Genomic DNA, 21,438 nt, shown 5'->3' with positions numbered 1-21,438 from the left:
GGCCGCCCGGCCCGTCGCCCCGCGCTTACTTGGAAAGGAGGCCCCGCCCTTCCGGCACGCGACTCGCCGGCGGTTGGTCCGCCGCGGGAAGTTTCCGATTGGCCGAGGCTCAGAGGCTGGGTGAAGAGAGCTCCGCTGGCGGCGCTCTGGAGTCGGGACCAGTCAAAGCCGTACGACAAAATGGCGGCCCCCAGTTGCTGCCGGACGCGCGGCGGCAATAAGCCCGCCCCTAAGGTCAAGCGGAAGGCAAGCCCACACTGCGCCGGCGGCACTGGAGGCGTTCGGGGTTCGGCTTACCGTCACTTCCGGCCACTGGGTTCCGTACGTCAATATGGCCCCGCTCAGGTGCCTAAAGGGGGAAACTGCGACTTCCGGTCCAGAATAGGGCCTGCGGTGGGAGGGGGAAGGAAAGGGGATGGAACCATGCGAGCTTCTGATATCCGCGCTGAGGGTCGCCCCGAGAGGCCGTTTCTGAGGTGCGGGCCGGACGGTGCGGAGTCGAAGGCGGGAGCGGTACTGTCGAGGGAGAGGTACTGGGAGTCCCGGGCGCTAAGTCTGGGGCAAGCGGTGGTACTCTCCCTCCTGTCCCCGAAGGGGAGTGGGGAGGGCGGGGGCTGAACTGGGGGAGGGGGCTTGGCGGGAAGCTCATCTGGGGGAAGGAGCCAGACCTAGGGTTGGGATCCGAGAGGAATCGGGACAACCCAGTGAGGGGCGCCCAGTCGGTTGCCAGTCGCAGAGAGAATGGGGAAGATTAGGGTGGGGTGAGAGGGAGGGGACTTTAGGTGAGATACGACCAACCTGACCCCCCGGTTTGAGACCCATCAGGGGTGGAATATGGAGATAATTCAGAAAGGGGAATGTGTTGTTGGGAGGGCATCTTCTTTGATTCAGAGAGCCTATGAGTTGGGTGATCCTTCAGGATGGGGTGAAGGTGTGAATTTGACATGAGAGCCGAAGCGGGGAAACAGGTGAGGCGGGCTGACAGGGGTGCAGTTTTAGTATCTGTGCCAGAGGATGTCGGTGAAACGGAGCGCAGTGTAGGAAGTGGGCCAGGGGTTGAGAGTAAAAATCAACTTGGCAACTAAGAGAAATACTGGGGAAATGCAACTGAAAAACCGGATATGATATGAGGGGTGGAGCTGGGGGTGAGGACTTGAGGTTTCAGTTGCATCGGGGCTCCCTACCACAGGGCCCCAAAACACAGTGCTAATCATTGCTGAGGAGAGGCAGCGAGGGCATGTTGGGCGCTACTGAAACCCAAGAAGACAGGAAGATGTGTGAGATGAAGGGATGGGGCTCTGGGGGAGGAGGCTCTTTCTAAGGCCCGTCCCCTTCCAGCAGGAATCACAAACTTCCCAGCACTCCCTCCCTCCTGGGGGTGTGATCCTCCATGGCCTCCGATAACAGTATCATTGTGCTGGATGATGATGATGAAGACGAAGCAGTTGTGCAGCCAGGGCCCTCCCACGCACTCCCCCACCCGGCCTCACCCCCCAACCCGGCCTCACCCCTCCACCCAGCCTCACCCCCCCACCCAGCCTCACCCCTCCACCCGGCCTCACCCCGGGCAGAAGCCCCTGCCTCCTCTCAGCCCCATGGGGCTGGAGGGAACAGTAGTTCTGGCGGCAAGAAATGCTACAAGTTGGAGAATGAGAAGCTTTTTGAAGAGGTGAGTTTGGGGGAGAAGACTTGTATCCGGGGAGAAGGGTGGCCGCCTGGCTCTCCTGTCCTTTCCTCCCCACTAATCCTACCTGCCTTCTTTCTCTCACCCTGCCCTGTCTCTTCCCCTCCCTCTTCCCTTCCCTCTTCCCCTGAACCCCCAGTTCCTTGAGCTGTGTAAGGCGCAGACGGTGGACCATCCTGACGTGGTGCCGTTCCTCAGTAAGCGGCAGCAGCGGGCCCACTCCGTGTTTCTGGCCTCGGCCGAGTTCTGCAACATCCTCTCCCGGGTGCTGTCCCGGGCCCAGAGCCGCCCGGCTAAGCTCTATGTGTACATTAACGAGCTCTGCACCGTCCTCAAGGCTCACTCGGCCAAGAAAAAACTGAACGTAGCCCCTGCCGCCACCACCTCTAGTGAGCCCTCCGGGAGTGACCCTTCTGCAGACCCCTCCTCAGACCCCACGAACGCTGAGACCACGGGCTCTGAGGCCCCAAGGCCCCGTGGTTCCCGGCGGCAGATCCAGCGCTTAGAGCAGCTGCTCGCCCTCTATGTGGCAGAGATTCGACGGCTGCAGGAAAAGGAGTTGGATCTCAAAGAATTGGATGATCCAGATTCCACCTACCTGCAGGAGGCAAGGCTGAAGCGGAAGCTGATCCGCCTCTTTGTGCGGCTGTGTGAGCTGAAAGACTGCTCTTCGCTGACGGGCCGAGTCATAGAGCAGCGCATCCCCTACCGCGGCACCCGCTACCCCGAGGTCAACAGGCGCATAGAGCGGCTCATCAACAAGCCGGGGCCCGATACCTTCCCCGACTACGGAGATGTGCTGCGGGCCGTGGAGAAGGCGGCGGTTCGGCACAGCCTGGGCCTCCCCCGGCAGCAGCTCCAGCTCCTGGCTCAGGATGCCTTTCGAGATGTGGGCGTCAGATTACAGGAGCGACGCCACCTCGATCTCATCTACAACTTCGGCTGTCACCTCACAGATGATTATAGGCCAGGTAGGGGTTAGTGCGGTGCCCATCAATTACCCTTAGATGTCAGACGTGTGGTAGAGGGGGCATCTCTAGTCCCTCCTATTGGGTTTGGGCTGAATACTGACTTTATATCTTCCCACACAGGCATTGACCCTGCACTGTCAGACCCTGCCCTGGCCCGGCGCCTTAGGGAAAACCGCAGCTTGGCTATGAGCCGACTGGATGAAATCATCTCCAAATATGCGATGATGCAAGACAAGAGTGAGGAGGGCGAGAGACAGAAGAGGAAAGCCCGGCTCTCCCAAACCACCTCTTCCCATTCTCCAGATCCCCCCAAAGCCTCCTTGGATTCTGGTGAGGTGTGGAAGGGATACACGCCTAGAGAAACCTTGTTCTCCCCTGCACTGGCCAGCAGGAGTCTAGGGTGACTGCTGGGGAGTTTGCAGAAGGAACACAGACCCAGACCCTCTGGGGCAAGGGATTTCTTTTTCTTTTTTTTGTTAGTCCTCATCTGAGGATTTAAAAATATATATATTTTTTTATTGATTTCAGAAAAAGAAAAAAAAGGGAGAGGGAGATAAAAAACATCAATGATGAAAGAGAAACATTTATCAGCTGCCTCCTGCACGCCCCCTACTGGGGATCAAGCCCCCAACCCGGGCATGTGCCCTGACTGGGAGTCAAACCATGATCTCCTGGTTCATAGGTTGATGTTTAGCCACTGAGCCACACTTGCTGGGCTGAGGATATTTTTTCTTTTTTAAAATATATGTTATTGCCAAAACCGGTTTGATTCAGTGGATAGCGCATCGGTCTGAGGACTGAAAGGTCCCAGGTTCAATTCCGATCAAGGGCATGTACACTGGTTGCGAGCACATCCCTGGTGTGGAGTGTGCAAGAGGCAGCTGATGGATGTCTCTCTCTTATCGATGTTTCTAGCTCTCTATCTCTCTCCTCTCCCTTCCTCTCTGTAAAAAATCAATAAAATACATATGTTACGATTTTAGAGAGGAAGGGAAAGGGAGAGAAAGAGAAACATCAGTGATGAGAGAGAATCATTGATCGGCTGCCTCCTGCACGTACCCCTCCCCCCAACCCCCCACTGGGGATCAAGCCCACAACCCGGGCATGTGCCCTTGGCCGGAATTGAACCTGGGACCTTTCAGTCCACAGGCCAACGCTCTATCCATTGAGTTGAGCCAGGTAGGGTGAGGATATTTTTTCCATTGCTCTTCAGAGACTAGAGGAGAGTGAGAGAGGGAAAAGGAGAGAGAGAAAGTGGTGTGAGAGACATATCCACTAGTTGCCTACCTCACGCCCCGCAGGAGGAAGGGAAGGGCGAGGGGGGGAGTAGGTATGTGTCCTTAGTGCCCTTAACAAGGAATGGAACCTGTGACCCTTAGAGTAGGTTGGACATTCTAACCACTGAGACACACTGGTCAGGGAAGGGATTTCTTAGAGAAACCCCTTTGTCCCGCAGGGCCCTAGTGGAATGGCATCCCAGGAACACCCTACCTCTTCCAAGGCTGAGACAGATGATGAAGAAGATGAGGAAAGTGAGGAAGAGGAGGAAGAAGAGGAGGAGGAAGGGGAAGAGGAGGCAGAAGAAGAGGAGGAAGAAGAGGAGACTACAGATTCTGAAGAAGAGGGGGATCTGGAACCAATACCGGAAAGTCAGGAGGAGGAGGAAGAAGAAGAGGAGGAAGAAAAAGGTATGACAAGGAAAGTCTTTCCATGTGTCAATTCCTTGTGTTGGGCATGGCACCTGTTTGAGAGCCTTCTTGGCAGTGTTCTTTCCCTAGTGCTCATGCCACCCCTCCCTCTTTTCTTTTTCCAGATAAGGACGGAGACGAGAGCTCCATGTGCCCACCACAGATCTCCACTGCAGAGAGCCTGGAACCCAGCACAGGGGTCAGCGGGTCTTCAGAGGAGCAGCTGAACAGAGGACTCACAGTGTTACCATCTTCGCTGCCAGAAAAGCCCCTGGCACTCCCCAGCACAGATGCAGGAAGCAGTGAGGACTGTCAGGAGGAGATGTCCCAGGAGAAAGAGAGCCCTGTGTCTCAGGTCTTTGAGCTCGAGATTGAAGCCTTGACTGTGGATACCACCCCTTCCCCTGAGGAGGGGGACATTTCCTCTTCCAGGAAGCAATCAGAGGACCCCCTCACCACCGTGGTGGAGAACGGAGCAGCCATGGTCACCTCCACTTCCTTCAATGGCGGGGTCTCTCCTCATGCCTGGGGAGATTCTAGTCCCCCCTGCAAGAAATTTCGGAAGGAGAGGCAAACAGGAGCAGGACCTTTAGGAAACAGGTAACGAGGAGGAAGAAGAGGGGATCGAAGGAGGGATTGCAGGGGACTTTCTAAGCGTAGTATTGAGGAACTGAGTCTGCTGGGGAAGACTGACACTGTCCCTCCAGTCCCAGACTGCCTACACTTATGTTTCTGTCCCTAGCTATGTGGAAGGGCAAAAGGAAGTACATGAGAAGACTGAGAAGAAGATATGTACCCCGCCCAGCCCACCTTCCCCTTTGGCTTCCATGGCACCAGTTGCTGATTCCTCAACAAGAGTGGACTCTCCCAGCCATGGCCTGGTGACCAGCTCCCTCTGTAGCCCATCTCCAGCCCAGTTGTCCCTAGCCCCCCAGTTACAACCCTCCCAGCCTAGCACTTACAAGGTAAGAGGGCGAGGCTGTTTTTCCTGACTTCATTCTCTTTCACTGTCTGTTCACTTTCAGGTGCACCATCTGAATACTGCACTCACCACATCCTCTGTCTTCCTTTTTCCTAACCCAGTTTTTAATCTTTAATAAGTCCATCCCTGTTTCTCCTCCCCCTGTATTCCAGACTTCTGACTCTTGTGTCTCACTCGATTGCAGATGAGTGTGGCCACACAGTGCGATCCAGAGGAGATCATCGTGCTCTCAGACTCTGATTAGCTGCTTCCCCACCTCGCCCTGACTCCAGAATGTTTGAGGATAGGATTTGGAAGCAGATGACTGAGGAAGGGATGGACTGAGCTAATCCCCTTTTGGTGGTGTTTCTTTTAAAAAAACAAAAACCAAAAAAAAAAATTCTTGTTTTACAATAAACAATAAAGTTCTTTTCTTATTGTAACCCTGTCTTTGTCCTTCTGCTCTCACCAATTGGCACCCGCTGTTCTCTAGGTCAGAGTTTGCCAGCCCAGGCCCTGGCGTAGCCTTGGATCTGTCCTTGCTAGCCTACCCTTAGCTGGAGTTCCACCTGGAAAAATGTGTCTTTACTTTCCCACTTCGAGCGGTAGGAGTAAAAAGGCCAATCAGGGGCCCACTCAAGGTTACATGGCCAATCCAGGCCCGGAGGAAGGGGGCGGGGCTTCAGAGATAATGGGGCGTTTAGATCCCGAAAACCCGCTAATGGCCACACCTCCAAGGGAAGAGGCAGGCTTACAGAATTAAAGGAGAAGGAGTGCTTCGGCCAAACAAAGTCCTAAGACCTCTGGGGCTGAAGAGATCTGGTACCTTTAAGACGTGATGAAGTAACTGTGTTTAAAGGAGAAGTGACTGAGTCGGCTAAATATTGCCCAGCGACAAGGGCTGGGTGCCCGCCTGTGCCTTTAAAGCCAGACGGGCAGGAGGCGGAGCAGAGGCGGAGGGCGGAGGGAGTCGGCGCAAGATGGCGGCGGGAGGGGCCCAAGCTGCGGCTCTGGCGGCCGAGTGAGGGGCGGGGGGGCCCCGGGGCGCGCGGCCCGGTAAGCCGAGTCGCGCAGGGTTTAGGGGCGCCTTCCGGGTGGGAGCGGAGATCAAAGTAACTCTTGGGGCGGAGCAGAGGGGGGCGGGGCCCGGCGTGGGCGGGGGTAGGCAATGGGCGGGGCCGAAAAGGCCACAGGGGCGGGCCTTGAAGGGGGCGGGGCCGAATTGCTTGGGGGCGGGTCTTGACGGGGCAGGATGGGGGGGACAAAGGGGCGTGACCCTCGAAAGAGCTTGGAGCATTGCCTAAAGGGAACTGCAGAGAGAGAGTGGTTTTCAGTAACGGAGCAGACCTGCCCCCTCCCAAGAAAAGGGTACAAAACATCAAAAAGGTAAATTTTGGAAAGAGGCTCTCTGGCAGATGGGAAGTTCCAAGGGGAGGCACCCCATTCCCATGGAGTACCTATTTCTCTAACCTCCAAGGAAAGCACTGAATTGGAGTCAGGACAACTGAGTTTGCTGGCGCTGCCACTTGATGGCTGAGGCCCTGAATAATCTCTTGGTATTTCTTAGCCGCAGTTTCCTCACCTATCAAGTGGGGATGAGAGGAATACCTTACTTCACAGTGTTGTGCGGAGAGTTACTCAAATAATGGGTGTGAACATATTTTTAAACTATAAAGGGCTGTTTCATTGTGTTATCATTCTTTTTTCTTTCCAGAGACCCCCCCGGCCGCCCTCCTCCTTCCCTTGTTCCTGTGGCTGGGGGGGTACCACCTCCCTCCACCCTCCACACCATGGAGCCATCTCCTTTGTCTCCAAGTGGGGCAGCACTCCCTCTGCCTCTGTCGCTGGCTCCGCCCCCTCTGCCTCTGCCTGCAGCTGCGGTGGTACACGTGTCCTTCCCAGAGGTGACCAGTGCCCTCCTGGAGTCCCTCAACCAGCAGAGGCTTCAGGGCCAGCTCTGCGATGTGTCCATCAGAGTGCAGGGCAGGGAGTTCAGAGCTCATCGTGCTGTCCTGGCTGCCTCCTCCCCTTACTTCCACGACCAGGTCCTGCTCAAGGGCATGACCTCCATCTCACTGCCTAGCGTCATGGACCCAGGCGCCTTCGAGACTGTCCTGGCTTCAGCTTACACTGGTCGCCTCAGCATGGCCGCTGCTGACATTGTCAACTTCCTCACAGTGGGCTCTGTGCTCCAGATGTGGCACATTGTGGATAAATGCACTGAACTCCTTCGCGAAGGCCGGGCCTCTGCCACCACCACCGTCACCACTGCTGCGGCCACCTCAGTCACGGTCCCTGGTGCTGGGGTCCCCTCGGGGAGCGGGGCCGCCGTGGCCTCTGCCACCATGGGCTCTGGGCGCTCCCACGCCTCCAGTCGGGCCAGTGAGAATCAGTCTCCCAGCAGCAGCAACTACTTCAGCCCCCGAGAGTCAACTGATTTCTCCTCTCCCTCCCAGGAGGTGTTTGCGGCTCCGGCAGTGGGCGGCGGGGAGCGCCGAGGAGGCGGCCCTGTATTCCCAGCCCCTGTGGCTGGCAGTGGGAGCGCTGCCTCCGGGAAGCTGCTGCTGGAGGCGGATGAGCTGTGCGATGATGGTGGAGACGGAAGGGGTTCGATGGTTCCGGGGGCGGGGCTCCGGCGGCCTACCTGTGTGCCCCCCAGCATCATGCCACAGAAGCACTGGATATATGTGAAGCGGGCTGGACACTGCCCAGCATCAGCGCTGGTTTCCCAAGACCAAGATCTGGAAGAGGAGGAGGAGGAGGAAGACCTGGTTTTGACTTGTGAGGATGATGAAGAGGAGGAGCTAGGGGGAGGGTCCGGGGTCTCAGCTGGGGGAGGACCGGAGGCCACCCTTAGCATAAGTGATGTCCGGACTCTGAGCGAGCCCCCAGGCAAGGGAGAGGAGCAGGTCAATTTCTGTGAATCCTCCAATGACTTTGGCCCCTATGAGGCGGGGGGTCCTGGGGCAGAGCTGGATGATCCAGGGAGGCCCACGCCTTCCTCCTATGCCCCCTCCCTCCCATCACGGCCTCTGCTTCCTGTAGACGTGCAGGGCAACCAGATCCTAGTCTTCCCATCGCCTTCCTCCTCCTCACAGGCTCCAGCCCATCCGCCGGGGAACCAAGCCGAGCACGGGGTTGTGACTCTGAGGGGCACATCCGCAGGGAGCCTGGGTGCCCCGGGGGGCGGCGCCGGTGGGACCGCCGGAGGGACAGCCAGCGGGGACGGGAATAAGATCTTCCTGTGCCACTGCGGAAAGGCCTTCTCCCACAAGAGCATGCGAGACCGGCACGTGAACATGCACCTCAACCTGCGGCCCTTTGACTGCCCCGTGTGCAACAAAAAGTTCAAGATGAAGCACCACCTGACCGAGCACATGAAGACACACACAGGCCTCAAGCCCTACGAGTGCAGCGTCTGTGCCAAGAAGTTCATGTGGCGGGACAGCTTCATGCGCCACCGAGGACACTGTGAGCGCCGGCACCGCCTGGGCGCGGGCGGGGCTGGGCCCGCACCCTCAGGGCCAGCCTTGCCACCCAAGAGAGAGTCCCCTGGGCTGGGCGAAGGCAACCTCACCGAGGGGAGTGGGGCCCCGGCCCCGCTGGGCCGCGGGGCCTGGTCCCCGCCGGGCGCCCACAAAGTGGAGATGGGCTTCAGCGGCGGAGGAGCAAACTGAAGGGGCGGACTGTGGGCTAGTTTTCAGGTCAGAGGACGCGGAGCCAGAGCGCTGTGGCCCCAGCTGCCCTCCCACGGCTGTCACTGTCTTCCTTACCTTACGGACTTGTACATACTCCGCAGGGAACCACGTGGGCCATCACCCCCCATTCCAGTCCTCAGCCCCTCCCCCTCCAAGTAACCGGAAGCCCTTCCTTTCCTCAGGGCGCACATGGTGGGGGAGGGAGAGGGTGCCTGTTGGGCATCCTGGAGTCCCAGGGTCAAGGGTCAGGTGGTTGTGTCTGTATCTTAAGTCTGTGTGTGGGGACCAGGCCTTGGAGCCCCATCCTTGTCCTAGCAGCCTCCCCCAAGGATGTGCTCCTCACATCTACCCTAACCCTCCCCTTCCTTGGGCCCTCTATTCTCTTTGGGGAAAGAGGAGACAGGGAGGGAGGAAGTCGTAGGAATACAAGGTTTTTATTTTAAATCTTATTTTTTTTAAAAGGTGATTAAAATATTTATTGGTCGGTTCACTTGGCTTCCCACGACCCCTATGTGTTTGCGGGGACCTGGCAGTAGGGGAGGCACCGCAATGGTGCTGGGGGAGGAGGTGGGAGGAGGAGCCTAGGGTTGGGTTGGGTTGGGCTGGGAGGTGCTGTGGCCCGGGGCGCGGGGCGCTGGGCTCGGACCCGGACCAGAACTGGAGGAGTTCAGGCGTGGCTCCCTCCAGTGAGGGATGCACCTGCCGCCGTGCCACCAGGGCGGGGATTTCCGCCGCCCTCTGGCCGGCAGTTGGAGGAAAGAGAAAGTGAAAGGGGATCCTCAGGCTCGGGGCTGAAGAGATCGCGGCGCTATGAAGCCCCTGTCCCTACTCCTGGCCGTGGCTTTGGGTGAGCGAGCCCCCGCCTCTTTGCCCCGGAACCCAAGGGGGGCGGGAGGGAGCGAAGGGAGGTGACCTTGCCCCGCGGCCCTGCAAGTGCACAGAGACCGGGTCCCGCTCCCAGCCGCCCTCAGCGCGCCCCTCTCACAGGCTTGGCGGGCGCCGTCTCGGCGGGGCCGGCCGCCATCGAGTGCTGGTTCGTGGAGGACGCGGGCGGCGGCCGCCTGGCCAAGAGGCCGGCCACGCTGCTGCTGCGCCAGGGCCCGGGGGCGCCGCCGCCCCGGCCCGACCTGGACCCCAAGCTCTACCTCCGAGTGCACGGTGAGTCCCCGGCTCCCTCCCTCCACGTCTCCCACCGCGGTTTGTGCGTTTGAAGTTCCCTGCCCCCCCCCCCGCCCTTTCCGAGCCGTGACCGCCTGCGCCTCCCGCAGACCCCGCGGGCGCCCTGCGCGCGGCCTTCCGGCGCTACTCGGCGGGCGCCCCGGCGCCGCACTGCGAGATGAGCCGCTACGTCCCGCTGCCCGCGCCCGCCAAGTGGGTCAGCGGCCTGGCCCCGGGGCACAGCTGCCCGCGGGCCCTGGACGGGCCCTGGTTCATGGTCAGCGTGTCCAGCCCGGTCGTCAGCCTCTCCAGCCTCCTGCGCCCGCAGTCCGAGCCCCAGCCGGAGCCCGCAGTCATCACCGAGGCAACAGGTAGCGGGGAGGGTGGGGGCCACTCGGGGGTCTGAGGGCGCAAACAGCCTGCTGTGAGGACTTGAGCTGGGAATTGCTTCCTGATTTGCAAAGCGAGTGGGTGGCTGAAAGGAAAGTACCTCCGCCGTGTCCCAGCCCGGCCACTGAACACAACACTCACCACAAACCCCAACCCCCAGATCTGGGGCGGGGCTGGGGAGGCGGGGTTTCCAGGCCACATAAGGCCACGTGATTTCCGGGCCTCGGAGCAGAACTTTCCTCTCATCCCAGATCCCTGCCTCGCTAGGCACCCCCACCCACCCGTGCCCACATCCGGTGCTCCCCAATCGGCGAAGTGAGGGCTCTCCGCCTTCCGACAGCCCTTCCCCATGGCACCTGGGGGTGCAGACTCCAGTCACCCTGTGGTGTGCCCGAGGGGGTGCCAGGGCAGCGGGGACCAGGTGGTTCCCATTGCAAGCAGCGGGTACCGAGGAAGCCCGCGGCCACCACTTCGCTGGGGCTGGGATGAGGGGTCCCGGGGGGTTGTGTGAAGCAAGAAGAGGGCAGGTCTGACCGGATGTGCAGGAGCCGCACACGCTGGCAGCGGATGAGAGCATGTGAGTCCCACGCTTCCCTCTGTTTTGTGCGACTTTATGTAAACAACACACCCTGACCAGCAGGCCAGCCCCAACCTAGCCCTGCACTTCCCGCCCCAGAACCCCCTCCCACCATCAGCCGCACTGAGCGGGCATCACCCGCAGGCCAGGGAACGGACCCAGCACAGCCCCATCCGTTCCTGCTCCCCGCACCCCCTCCGGGCTGGGGCAGGAGCCCTCCTGGGTGTGGAGGAGTATCTCCCAGGGCCACTGGTTTCACTGGCGTATCTCCCAGGGCCACTGGTTTCACTGGCGTATCTCCCAGGGCCACTGGTTTCACTGGAGTGGGGCGGGACAGCCCCTTTCAGCCTGGTTTTTCAGCCGCAAAATGTGTCCGCTGTTTCCCATCTGCCTTTCCGTTGTTGTGACTATCAAGGGAGCCCCTTTGCTAATTTATTCACTGATTCTATAAATATTTATTAGCACCAAGAACAAATTTAGGACCCAGTAGTTCCTACAGGCTGCAAATAAGAGTCCTCTTGGGAGTTTCTGAAAAGTCCTGGGACCACCCCCTGGCCTGCGTGGCTCAGTTGGTTGGAGCATCATTGTGCAGTGCACTGGGAGGTGCGGGTTCAATTCCCCGTCAGGGTACATAGCTAGGTTGGGGATTCAATTCCCCGAGCCGGTTTGGGAGAGTATGAGAGGCAACAGGTCAAGATCTCCCCCCCACCCCCCCCTCATCAATTTTTAAAAAGATAAAATATACTGAGTCCCACTCCAGGCAAATTAAATCAGAATCTCTGTACGTAAGGTTACAAAGGTGATATGTAGATTCTGTTCTCAAGAAGATTCTTGGCAAATTTGTCACACACACACCACACCATCAGGGGGAGCTAGGCGGAATGTGTGAGGGGGCTGGGTGGGGTGGGGGGCATGGAATCTTACCCACCAGAGCGAAAATCTTTCCAGAGTCACAGACCATTGATAATTTTGCTAATATACTTTAAAATGTTTGTTGACAAGTGTACTTTAGTAGCAGTATACGTTGTATGATATTTAAGTTTCATTATTCTTTTAAAATACTGTTATGGAAAATCTCAAAGATACACAACAGGACAGAAAAATGGTATAATGAACCCCTACATACCCATCAGCTTTGTATAGATAATACATTTTATCAAAACCTATCCTGACACCTACTTTTCTCTCTTTTTAAAAAAATTGATTTTGAGAGAGAGAGGAAAGAAGAGGGATAGAGAGAAACATTGATGAAACATCATTGATTGGCTGCCTTCTGCACACCCTACACTGGACATGTGCCCTGATCAGGAATTGAACCCACGACCTCTTGTTTCCTGGGTCAACATTCAACCACTGAGCCCCGCTGGCCAGGCATTCTTCTCTCTTTTGAAGTGTTTTAAAGAAGATCCCTGGCATTATATTATATTATTTTACTCATAAGTAATTCAGAAAGTATCTCTTTCCCCCCATGAATTTTTTCTCTTCCTCTTTGCTCAATCCCTCCACACCTGTCAGAAACCCACTCCCACCCCAGCTGTCAGCCTGCTCTCTCTGAGTCTGTCTCTATTTTGCTTGTTAGTTCATTTTGTTCATTAGAATCCACATGAGTGAGATCACATGTTACTTGTCTTTCTCTAACTGGCTTATTTCACTAGCATGATGCTCTCCAGGCCTACCCATGCTATTGCAAAGGGTAAAATTTCTTTCTTTCTTTCTTCCTTTCTTTCTTTCTTTCTTCCTTTCTTTTTTACAATTGAGTAGAGAAAGTATCTTTATTAGATAAGGACTTTAAAAAACAAACTGACTGGTGTGGCTCAGTGGTTGAGCATTGAGCTATGAAGTAAGGGGTCACAGTTAAATTCCCAAGTCAGGCACTCTATCCCCATTGGGGGGTGGGGCAGCCAATCAGTGATTCTCATCATTGACGTTTCTGTCTCTCCCTCTCCCTTCCTCTCTGAAATAAAACACATATGTATTTAAAAAACACAGAAAACAAACCCCAGCCCAGCCACTGATGTGACTTAGTTGGTTGAGGTGAAGTTGCCAGTTCGATTCCCAGTGGGGGCACATGCCAGAGTTTCAGGCTTGATCTCCCATTGGGGGTGGTGAGGCAACCAATCGGTGTTTCTCATCAGTATTTCTAACTCTCTGCCCTATCCCTTTCTCTCAAGTCAATAAAACCATATTTAAAAAAACACTGAAATACCATTATCATACCTAACAAAACAAACAATAATTCCTTAATAACATTTAATTCCCAGCCCATATTAAAATTTCCCCAATTGTGTCAATGATATTATTTTAAGGGGATGTTTTTTGCTCAAATCAGAATAAAAAACAGGTCCATATATTATATTTGGTGGCTGTATCTGCTTTGGCTGCCATAACAAAATATCATAGGCCAGTGGCTGAAACTACAGGAGTTTATTTGCAAGTAGAAAATCAAGGTGCCAGCAAGGCTGGTGTCTGGTGAGAGCTGGCCCCGATGGCGTGTCATCACAGGGCGGGGAGACACCTCCGGAGTTCTCTTCTCACGAGGACACCAGCTCTATCAGACTGGACTCTACATTTATGAGCTACTTTAACTTTCTCAGCTCCTCATAGCTCCTGTCTCCAAATATAGTCGTATTTCAGGTTAAAACTTCAGTATACAAATTTGGGGAAGAGGGAGACCATAGACATTCAGTTCATACAGTTTTGTCTCTCTTTTTAAAAAATCCTCACTGGGCCGAAACCGGTTTGGCTCAGTGGATAGAGCGTTGGTCTGCGAACTGAAGGGTCCCGAGTTCGATTCCAGTCAAGGGCATGTACCTTGGTTGCCGGCGAATTCCCTGTGGGGGATGTGCAAGAGGCAGCTGGTTGATGTTTCTCTCTCATTGACGTTTCTGGCTCTCTATTCCTCTCCCTTCCTCTCTGTGGAAAATCAATAAAATATATATATATATTTTTAAAATCCTCACTGGAGGATATATTTTTCATTGATTCTAGAAAAAGGAAGGGGGAGAGAGAGAAATATCGATCAGTTGCTTCATGTGCATGCCAATGGGGGATTAAACCCCCAACCTGGGTATATGCCTTCACTGGGGATCAAACACGCCACCTTTTGGTGTACCAGACGATGTTCTAACCTAGGGGTGTCGAACTCAATCAGAGAAGGGGCCAAAATCTAAAATCCAGCCTAAATCGCGGGCCGAATGGTTTACTGAACAGTCATAAACTGACAATGTCATAAACTGACAGCGGAGTGCAGTGATGACAGCGCGGTGCGGGCCACATTGCAAGGCCTGGCCGGCCGGATTTAACCAACTGAGTGACACTAGCTGTGGGATCCCTTAACGACCCGCATGGTTCAGGGCCCACTCAGGGTCCGGTTTCTGGAGAAGGCCACACACTAAAATGAAGAGAGAGACTGGAAAAGTGTTAATTTGGGAAAATGGGGGCCAGGCGGGAAGTCTACCTCGAGTGGGAAGACTAACTGCTCTCTGGCCTTTTACCACTCCTTTTATTGAGATTCTGAAACAAAGACATCTCTTAAGAGGGAAGTTCCAACAACAGAAAATCAACTTACATTTACATATGATTAACAAATTAAAGTTGCCTCAAGCACCACTATCTCAACTAGACAATGAGTTAATGGCTCTGACCCTTCAGAGCCATCCAGGTTGGCTAGCTCTTTTTACATTTTATCTCCAGTGACATGCTAGGTTTTGGTTCCCTGTTCCCGGTTCCCAGCAACTAGCCAGGGCTATAGTTTTGTCTGTTAAATCTCTTTTAAATTTGCCCCATCCCCTCACCTCTATCCCTTCCCCCTAACCCTTGCCCCAGTTTTAAATGCTATTGATTTGTCCTTTGTTCTGTAGAATTCCCGACATTCTATATTTGGCCAGTTGTTTACTCATTGGCTCATTTCCCTTGTTCCTTTTTCTTCATATTTACTATAAATTGTAGTTAGATCTAGAGGCTTAATTAGATTTGTGTTTAAGTTTTTTTCAGTAATCTATTCTCTATATAAAAGCCTAAGCAACCGAACAACTGTTTGACCAGTCACTATGATGCGCACTGACCACCAGGGGGCAGACGCTCAATGCAGGAACTGTCCCCTGGTGGTCAGTGTGCTCCCAGAGTGGGAGCACTGCTCAGCCGACTGATGGGCGCCAGACACTGTGCTCACGGCTGGCCAGCACAGCTACTGTGGCATGAGCCTCAACCACATCAACACGCTACAGAGTGCAGCGGCAGGCGCAGTGGGGCCAGGCACAGCGGGGCCAGGGTGAGCGTGAGCGGTGTGGCACCCAGCCCGGGCTTCTCCCCAGCACTACTACATCCCTCAGGGGATGCGCACTGCCAGCTATGGCCCAACCTCCAGGGATCAGGCCGAAACCCAAGGGTCCCAGATTGTGAGAGGGCACAGGCCAGGCAGAGGGACCCCACTGGTGCACGAATCCGTGCACCAGGCCTCTAGTTCTTTATAACATTTGTTATCATTTACTTTTTATAAAACAGAAAAGCAAGAAAAAGATGAAAGAAAAAAAATACAGAAAAGCAAAAACCTATACAAGCTGCAAAAATAGAAATTTTCTTACTGTCTGGCCCTGCTCTATTTATGCTTGTATTGTTACAGAGACTAGTTTGTGTGCTGCGGGCTAATGTTGCTTAAACTAGAGGCCCGGAACATGATATTCATGCACTGTGGGAGGGTGTCCCTCAGCCTGGCCCATGCCCTCTCACAGTTCGGAACCCCTCGGAGGATGTCCGCCTAAGCCGGCAGTCAGACATCCCTCTCGCAGTTGGGGGCTTTTGGAGTCCAGGACCCTTCGCTCCTTACCGCCCACCTGCAGCGGAGATGGAAGAGGCTCCCACCACCGCTGCTGCGCTCACCAGCCATGAGCCTGGCTTCTGGCTGAGTGACGCTCCTCGGTACTGACCACCAGGGCAGCTCCTGTGTTGAGCGTCTGCCCCCTGGTGGTCGGTGTGCATCATAGCGACCTGTCATTCTGGCTTTTATTATATAGGATAATCCTTACTAAAGAGGACTGTTAGCCGGTTGGCTCAGTGGTAGAGCATCGGTCTGCGGACTGAAAGGCACATCCCCGGTGTGCAGGAGGCAGTTGGTTGATGTTTCTCTCTCATCGATGTTTCTAGCTCTCTATCTCTCTCCCTTCCTCTCTGTAAAAAATCAATAAAATATATATTTTTTAAAAAGAGCACTGTTAGATTAAGGGTTCAACTATGAAACCTTTAGGTTTTGTTATTTCATTTTTATTGATTTTAGAGAGAAAAAGGACGGGAAGGAGAGAGAGAGAGGGAGAGAGAAACATTGATTAGTTGTTCCACTTATTCATGTGTACTCATTGGTTGACTCTTGTATGTGTCCTGACTGAGGATCAAACCTGCAACCTTATCATATGGGGATTACACTCTAGCCAGGTCAGGACAGGTTTTGTCATTAATCCTGTAGGTTGTTTTTAGCAGTTCAAAAGTATGCTTCTGGACTTCGATAAACTGAGTAATATGGTCTACTCTTTGTATTCTGTTGAACAAAAACAACCCCATAAGGTCAGGAGAAGTTTAACCTTGTAGGCCTCAGAACTAGAATTGAAAATCACATACAGACAATCACAAGAGAAAAAAATTCTACTTCTACCTGGAGGAGCCAGACATTTCTGGGAGGAAGTAGCAGTGAAACTGGCCTGAGGGACATGGGGTTATTTAGATGTTTGGGAGGAAAAGGGGAAGGATCCTTATGACCAAAGCAAAAAAATTCCCAATGATTAAGGTTTTCTATTTAGGGTTTCTAAAAGGATTCTGTGTGGTTGGTTCTTGGGGTGCAAGCGAAGCCTGGGAAGGTAGCTGGGGGTTGAATTATCATACTCCGAAAGCTGGGCCTCATAGAGATAGTGAACCATTAGCCACACAGGTCACTTCTGAGTTGGCTTACCGGGCAGGCAGGCTCCGGTACCTAATCAGGACAGCTGCTCCAGTAGAGCACAGAGGTCTGGGTTCAGGTCTAGGCAAGCACCATCGCATTGAGTCATGATCCATCACTGTCTTCATCAAGAACGGCCTGGGGGTCCACGGAGGCTGGACCGGCCCAGGCTGTCAGATGTGCACTCAGGTCCCTCTGTTCCCCCCACAAGCCACTCACGTGGGCTGTGCTCAGAGCGGCTGCACGGGCTGTCCTTACGCCTCGCCCTACTCCTCTCTAGGCCTCTCTGCTCTCCCTCAGCCACACTGGTCCCACCCGGTCTCAGAGCAAAGGCGACGCCGGGAGGGCTGGGAGGTGGTGGGTCTCAGAAAAGGAGGTGTCTTCAGAGGGACGGGTAAATTGGAGTTGAGTCGTCCTTCTAACTCCATTTTGTTTTTTCCTCCTTTCCCTCATGCCTCTGCATCTGCCTCCTCTCCCATCTTCCCAGCCGTGCTGACTGTCATCACCCACACCCCTACCACTCGAACCCGCCTGGGACAGGACGCTCTGCTGGACTTGAGCTTTGCCTACATGCCCCCTACCCCAGAGGCCGCTGCTTCTCTGGCCCCAGGTCCCCCTCCCTTTGGGCTGGAGTGGCGACACCAGCACCAGGGTAAGGGGCACCTGCTCCTGGCTGCAACTCCTGGGCTAGAGGGGCAAATGCCAGCTGCCCGGGATGGGGCAGTGGCGTTTGCCGCTTGGGATGACAGTGAGCCCTGGGGGCCGTGGACTGGCAATGGCACGCTCAGGCTACCCGCAGTGCAGCCCCGCCAGGAGGGCGCCTACCTGGCCACCGTGCACCTCTCATACCTGCAAGGGCAGGTCGCTCTGGAGCTGGCTGTGCAGAGTGAGTGGGGTCCCCAGGGGAAGAGGGTGGGCACTGGGATTGGGGGACACCATGACAGGGGGAGGAATAGTGAGAAGAGGATGCAGGGTGAGTGGGGGAAATATAATGAGGTCACTGGGAGTCAGAAAGGCAATGGGTGGAGGGTCCCTGGGAATGAGGGGACTTGGGGTGAAGGTTCCAAAATCTGAGGGAATAGGGATCCCTTAGAATTGGGGCTTTGACAAGAGAAGTCATGTGACACACTGAAGGGGAACGAGCGGGATCACCATCCTGGGAGAAACGCCCGCCCCTTAGCTTTAGGGGAGCCAGAGAGCAAACAGGGCTCTGGGGGAGGCAGTGTGGATTCACTTCCTGCTCTCTTCCCACTCCCGTCCCAGAGCCCCCCAAAGTGTCCCTGACGCCAGCACCTCTGGTATGGGCTGCCCCTGGGGAGGCTCCCCCAGAATTGCTCTGCCTTGTGTCCAACTTCTACCCCGCGGAGGGCCTGAAGGTGGAGTGGGAACTCCGGGGCCCGGACGGCAGCATTCGGGCGGCCGAGGGGCACCGGTGGCTCTCGGCCCTGCACCACCACTCGGACGGCTCCATCAGCCTCTCGGGGCACCTGCAGCCGGCCCCGGTCACCTCCGCTCAGCACGGGGCCCGCTATGCCTGCCGCGTCCACCACCCCAGCCTGCCCGCCCTGGGGCGCAGCGCTGAAGTCACTTTGGAGGTGGCAGGTGAGAGCCAAGGGGATTGAGAGGGGTGGGGTGCTGGGAAGATGCTTGGAGCTCACTCTCTCCCTCCTGCCAGGTCGCTCTGGACCCTCCCTGGAGGATGGCATCGGCCTCTTCCTGTCCGCCTTTCTGCTCCTAGGGCTTCTCAAGGTGCTGTGCTGGGCAGGTGAGTGAGCCGCCGGAAGTCATTCCCTGCCTGTTCCCAGAGCCGCACCCCCATCCTCACATCCACCCCTCTCCATCTCTCCACAGCTGTCTACCTGTCCGCTTCCAAGAAGTCAGAGAAGGAGGTAAAAGCCTTTGCCCAATTCTTCCCTTCCCATCCATTCCCGTCCCCCAACTCCTCACCCGCGGAGGGAGGCTGCGGGTGTGGTGGCAGAACCTGGCCTCGGAGTCACACAGACCTGGGTTAAAGCCTGCCGTCTTGAACAGACTACTTAACCAGCGTCTCAGTTATCTCAGTTTCCTTGGGTGTAGGGATAAAAAGAATAATTTAGGCAATGCTGTCCAATAGAAATATAATGCAAGCCACATATATAAATTTTAATAATCTAGAAGTCATATTAAAAGGTGTTGACATGCCCCAGCCTATTTGGCTCAGTGGATAGAGCACCGGTGAACTGAAAGGTCCCAGGTTTAATTCTGGTCAGGGCACATGCCCGGGTTGTGGGCTCCAGCCCCAGTGGGGGACTTGCAGGAGGCAGCTGATCCATGATTCTCTATCATCATGGATGTTTCTATCTCTGTCTCCCTCTTCCTTCTTCTCTGAAATCAGTAAATATATATTTTTAAATAAAAATAAATGTATATTTCTTAAAAATAAAAGGTGTTGACATTAAAAAGATGTTCAAACCTGTAGAGAATTTTTTTTTTTTTTTAATCTTAAAACTAATTTTTAAAAAATTTGGATGTAGAGATGAAGGGAGAAACATCAGTTTGTTGTTCCACTCATTTAAGCATTCATTGGTTGATTCTTGTGTCTTGACCAGAAATTGAACCAGCACCTTTAGTATATCAGGATGATGCTCTAACCAACTAAGCTACCCAGCCAGGGCTATAGAGTTAATTTGAACCAAACTGCCAATTGTCCAGAAGCAAGCTCTCCATTGCTCCTCAAAACGACTGTGCAGCTTCTTTTATGCATTTGGAATTAAGGGGGAACATAGGAAGATCGCATGAAGGTGGGACCTGATTAGGATGTGCTTATGTGCTTCCTTGAGGGCGGTTACTATTTCAAAGGTGTGTTGACCTAGATGCACAGAAGCAACGGACAGGGCTGGCTTACAAAGATCAGCCATTTTCTGAAGAAGTTACAGGCTGGGGTGTGCCTACCCACCCTGACCTGCCCAGTTAGGAATTCATGATCAGGTCACCCTGGGAGGCTACTTTCCATATTGTTCATCCAGAAAGATAAAAAGAAACAGGTGAAGCTGATAATACAGTTTATTCCATCTGGTATATCCAAACTATTATTATTACAACATGTAATTTGGGTAAGAAAGTCTAGTTTTCTACTGTCCTAAGTCTTTAAAAACAGGTGTTTAAACGGCCAGCAAATCTCACTGCAGACGGGCCATGTTTCAAATGCGCCTGCCCTGGGCTGCGGAGTCTTCAGGGGCTGCAGGGAGGGTCAGAGGAGCACTGTGCACAGGGTCCGCCAGGCAGGAAACGGAATGCTAGCTCCATTTTCCCACGCTCTGCCATGATGGTTTCTGTCTCTGGGTGAGTCATGGATTTCTAAAACCCCGAATTCCTCACCTCATTTTTACTTCTTTTCCAGAAATCACAGTGAGGGCACTCACCGCCACCGGGGGAAGCCACCATCACCTGTCACCTGCTCCTGCTTTCTGTCTCTCCGCTGAGTGGCTGGAAGGGTTTCTTTTTTTTGTTTTTGTTCCCCCCCCCCCCCCCCACAGACTCAGATCCATGCATTCACCTTCTTAGAGCTCTAGGGCAGCGGTTTCTCACAATTTTTAGTCTCAGGACTTCTTAAAAATTACTAAGGACTCTAAAGAGCTTTTCTTATGTGCACACATTTATCATAATAGAACTTAAAACTGAGGCAAGTTTAGCCCGGCTGGTATGGCTCAGTGGTTGAGCTTCAACCTATGAACCTAGAGGTCATGGTTCCATTCCTGGTCAGAGCAAATGCCCGGGTTGTGGGCTCAATCCCCAAGGTGGGGCGTACAGGAGGCAGTTGATCAATAATTCTCTCTCATCACTGATGTTTGTCTCTCTCTCCTCCCTCTCTGAAATCAATAAAAATATTTTTTTTAAAAAACCGAGGAAAGTTTAAAACAGAATACAGTGCTTGCTCCGGCAGCACATATAGCAAAATTGGAACAATACAGAGATTAGCATGGCCCAGAGCAAGCATGACCTGCAAATTTGTGAAGTGTTCCATATTTTAAAAAACACACCAAAAGCCGAAACCGGTTTGGCTCAGTGGTAGAGCGTCAGTCTGCAGACTGAAAGGTCCCGGGTTCGATTCCTGCCAAGGGCATGTACCTTGGTTGCGGGCACATCCCGGTAGGGAGTGTGCAGGAGGCAGCTGGTCGATGTATCTCTCTCATCAACATTTCTAGCTCTCTATCTCTCTCCCTTCCTCTCTGTAAAAAATCAATAAAATATATTAAAAAAACAAACAAAAAAATCTGAATACACTAGCACATTCCATTAGGTTTGAAGGCGATGTAAATACACATCATGTAGTTCTTGGAAAACTCCACAGTACTTTCTATTAATCTTCACCAGAGAATATTTTTTCCCATTGATTTTTAAGTAGA

At 54.1% G+C, this 21,438-nt stretch overlaps 3 protein-coding genes across 13 annotated transcripts; all 3 read left to right on the top strand.

The window, feature by feature from the left end:
• The first annotated feature begins 333 nt into the window (after positions 1 to 333).
• Positions 334 to 5,747, top strand: DAXX (death domain associated protein). Of its 10 annotated transcripts, none has more exons than XM_084891095.1 (9): positions 400 to 476; positions 920 to 968; positions 1,342 to 1,669; positions 1,824 to 2,655; positions 2,776 to 2,990; positions 4,112 to 4,343; positions 4,469 to 4,943; positions 5,086 to 5,308; positions 5,510 to 5,747. In XM_084891095.1, exons 3-9 carry the CDS (start codon positions 1,391 to 1,393, stop codon positions 5,567 to 5,569), a joined length of 2,316 nt encoding a protein of 771 aa, XP_084747221.1. In that variant the 5' UTR covers positions 400 to 476; positions 920 to 968; positions 1,342 to 1,390; the 3' UTR covers positions 5,570 to 5,747. The 10 variants fall into 10 exon arrangements, with proteins under 10 accessions (XP_084747215.1, XP_084747219.1, XP_084747217.1 ...); XM_084891094.1 differs by having other exon boundaries at positions 401 to 476; positions 1,339 to 1,669; XM_084891090.1 differs by having other exon boundaries at positions 450 to 530.
• Positions 5,748 to 6,268: 521 nt separating this feature from the next.
• ZBTB22 (zinc finger and BTB domain containing 22) lies at positions 6,269 to 9,490 on the top strand (the record flags this gene model as incomplete). 2 transcript variants are annotated; one of them, XM_084891107.1, is made up of 2 exons in its annotated part: positions 6,269 to 6,360; positions 7,019 to 9,490. In XM_084891107.1, one exon carries the CDS (start codon positions 7,095 to 7,097, stop codon positions 8,979 to 8,981), a length of 1,887 nt encoding a protein of 628 aa, XP_084747233.1. In that variant the 3' UTR covers positions 8,982 to 9,490. The 2 variants fall into 2 exon arrangements, with proteins under 2 accessions (XP_084747233.1, XP_084747232.1); XM_084891106.1 differs by lacking the exon at positions 6,269 to 6,360 and adding an exon at positions 6,557 to 6,690.
• Positions 9,491 to 9,627: 137 nt separating this feature from the next.
• Positions 9,628 to 21,077, top strand: TAPBP (TAP binding protein). The gene is made up of 8 exons (XM_084891185.1): positions 9,628 to 9,849; positions 9,990 to 10,160; positions 10,271 to 10,531; positions 17,541 to 17,939; positions 18,317 to 18,655; positions 18,729 to 18,818; positions 18,905 to 18,942; positions 20,433 to 21,077. The coding sequence occupies exons 1-8, from the start codon at positions 9,813 to 9,815 to the stop codon at positions 20,442 to 20,444; spliced, it is 1,347 nt and encodes a 448-aa protein (XP_084747311.1). The 5' UTR covers positions 9,628 to 9,812; the 3' UTR covers positions 20,445 to 21,077.
• The last annotated feature ends 361 nt before the right edge of the window (positions 21,078 to 21,438 follow it).

The sequence above is a fragment of the Pipistrellus hanaki genome (assembly GCF_964339955.1).
Source record: "Pipistrellus hanaki genome assembly, chromosome: 7".
Taxonomy (NCBI): Eukaryota; Metazoa; Chordata; class Mammalia; order Chiroptera; family Vespertilionidae; genus Pipistrellus; species Pipistrellus hanaki.
The sequence above is the reverse complement of the archived record's forward strand: the minus strand, read 5'-3'. Positions and strand labels throughout refer to the sequence as shown.

Coding starts and splice junctions, on each gene's coding strand:
- DAXX (XM_084891089.1), top strand. CDS start 1,391: ATGGCCTCCGATAACAGTATCATTGTGCTGGATGATGATGATGAAGAC. Junction 2,656..2,775: donor CACAGATGATTATAGGCCAG/GTAGGGGTTAGT, acceptor CTTCCCACACAG/GCATTGACCCTGCACTGTCA. Junction 4,944..5,085: donor GCAGGACCTTTAGGAAACAG/GTAACGAGGAGG, acceptor TTCTGTCCCTAG/CTATGTGGAAGGGCAAAAGG.
- TAPBP (XM_084891185.1), top strand. CDS start 9,813: ATGAAGCCCCTGTCCCTACTCCTGGCCGTGGCTTTGG. Junction 9,850..9,989: donor ACTCCTGGCCGTGGCTTTGG/GTGAGCGAGCCC, acceptor CCCCTCTCACAG/GCTTGGCGGGCGCCGTCTCG. Junction 10,532..17,540: donor AGTCATCACCGAGGCAACAG/GTAGCGGGGAGG, acceptor CCATCTTCCCAG/CCGTGCTGACTGTCATCACC.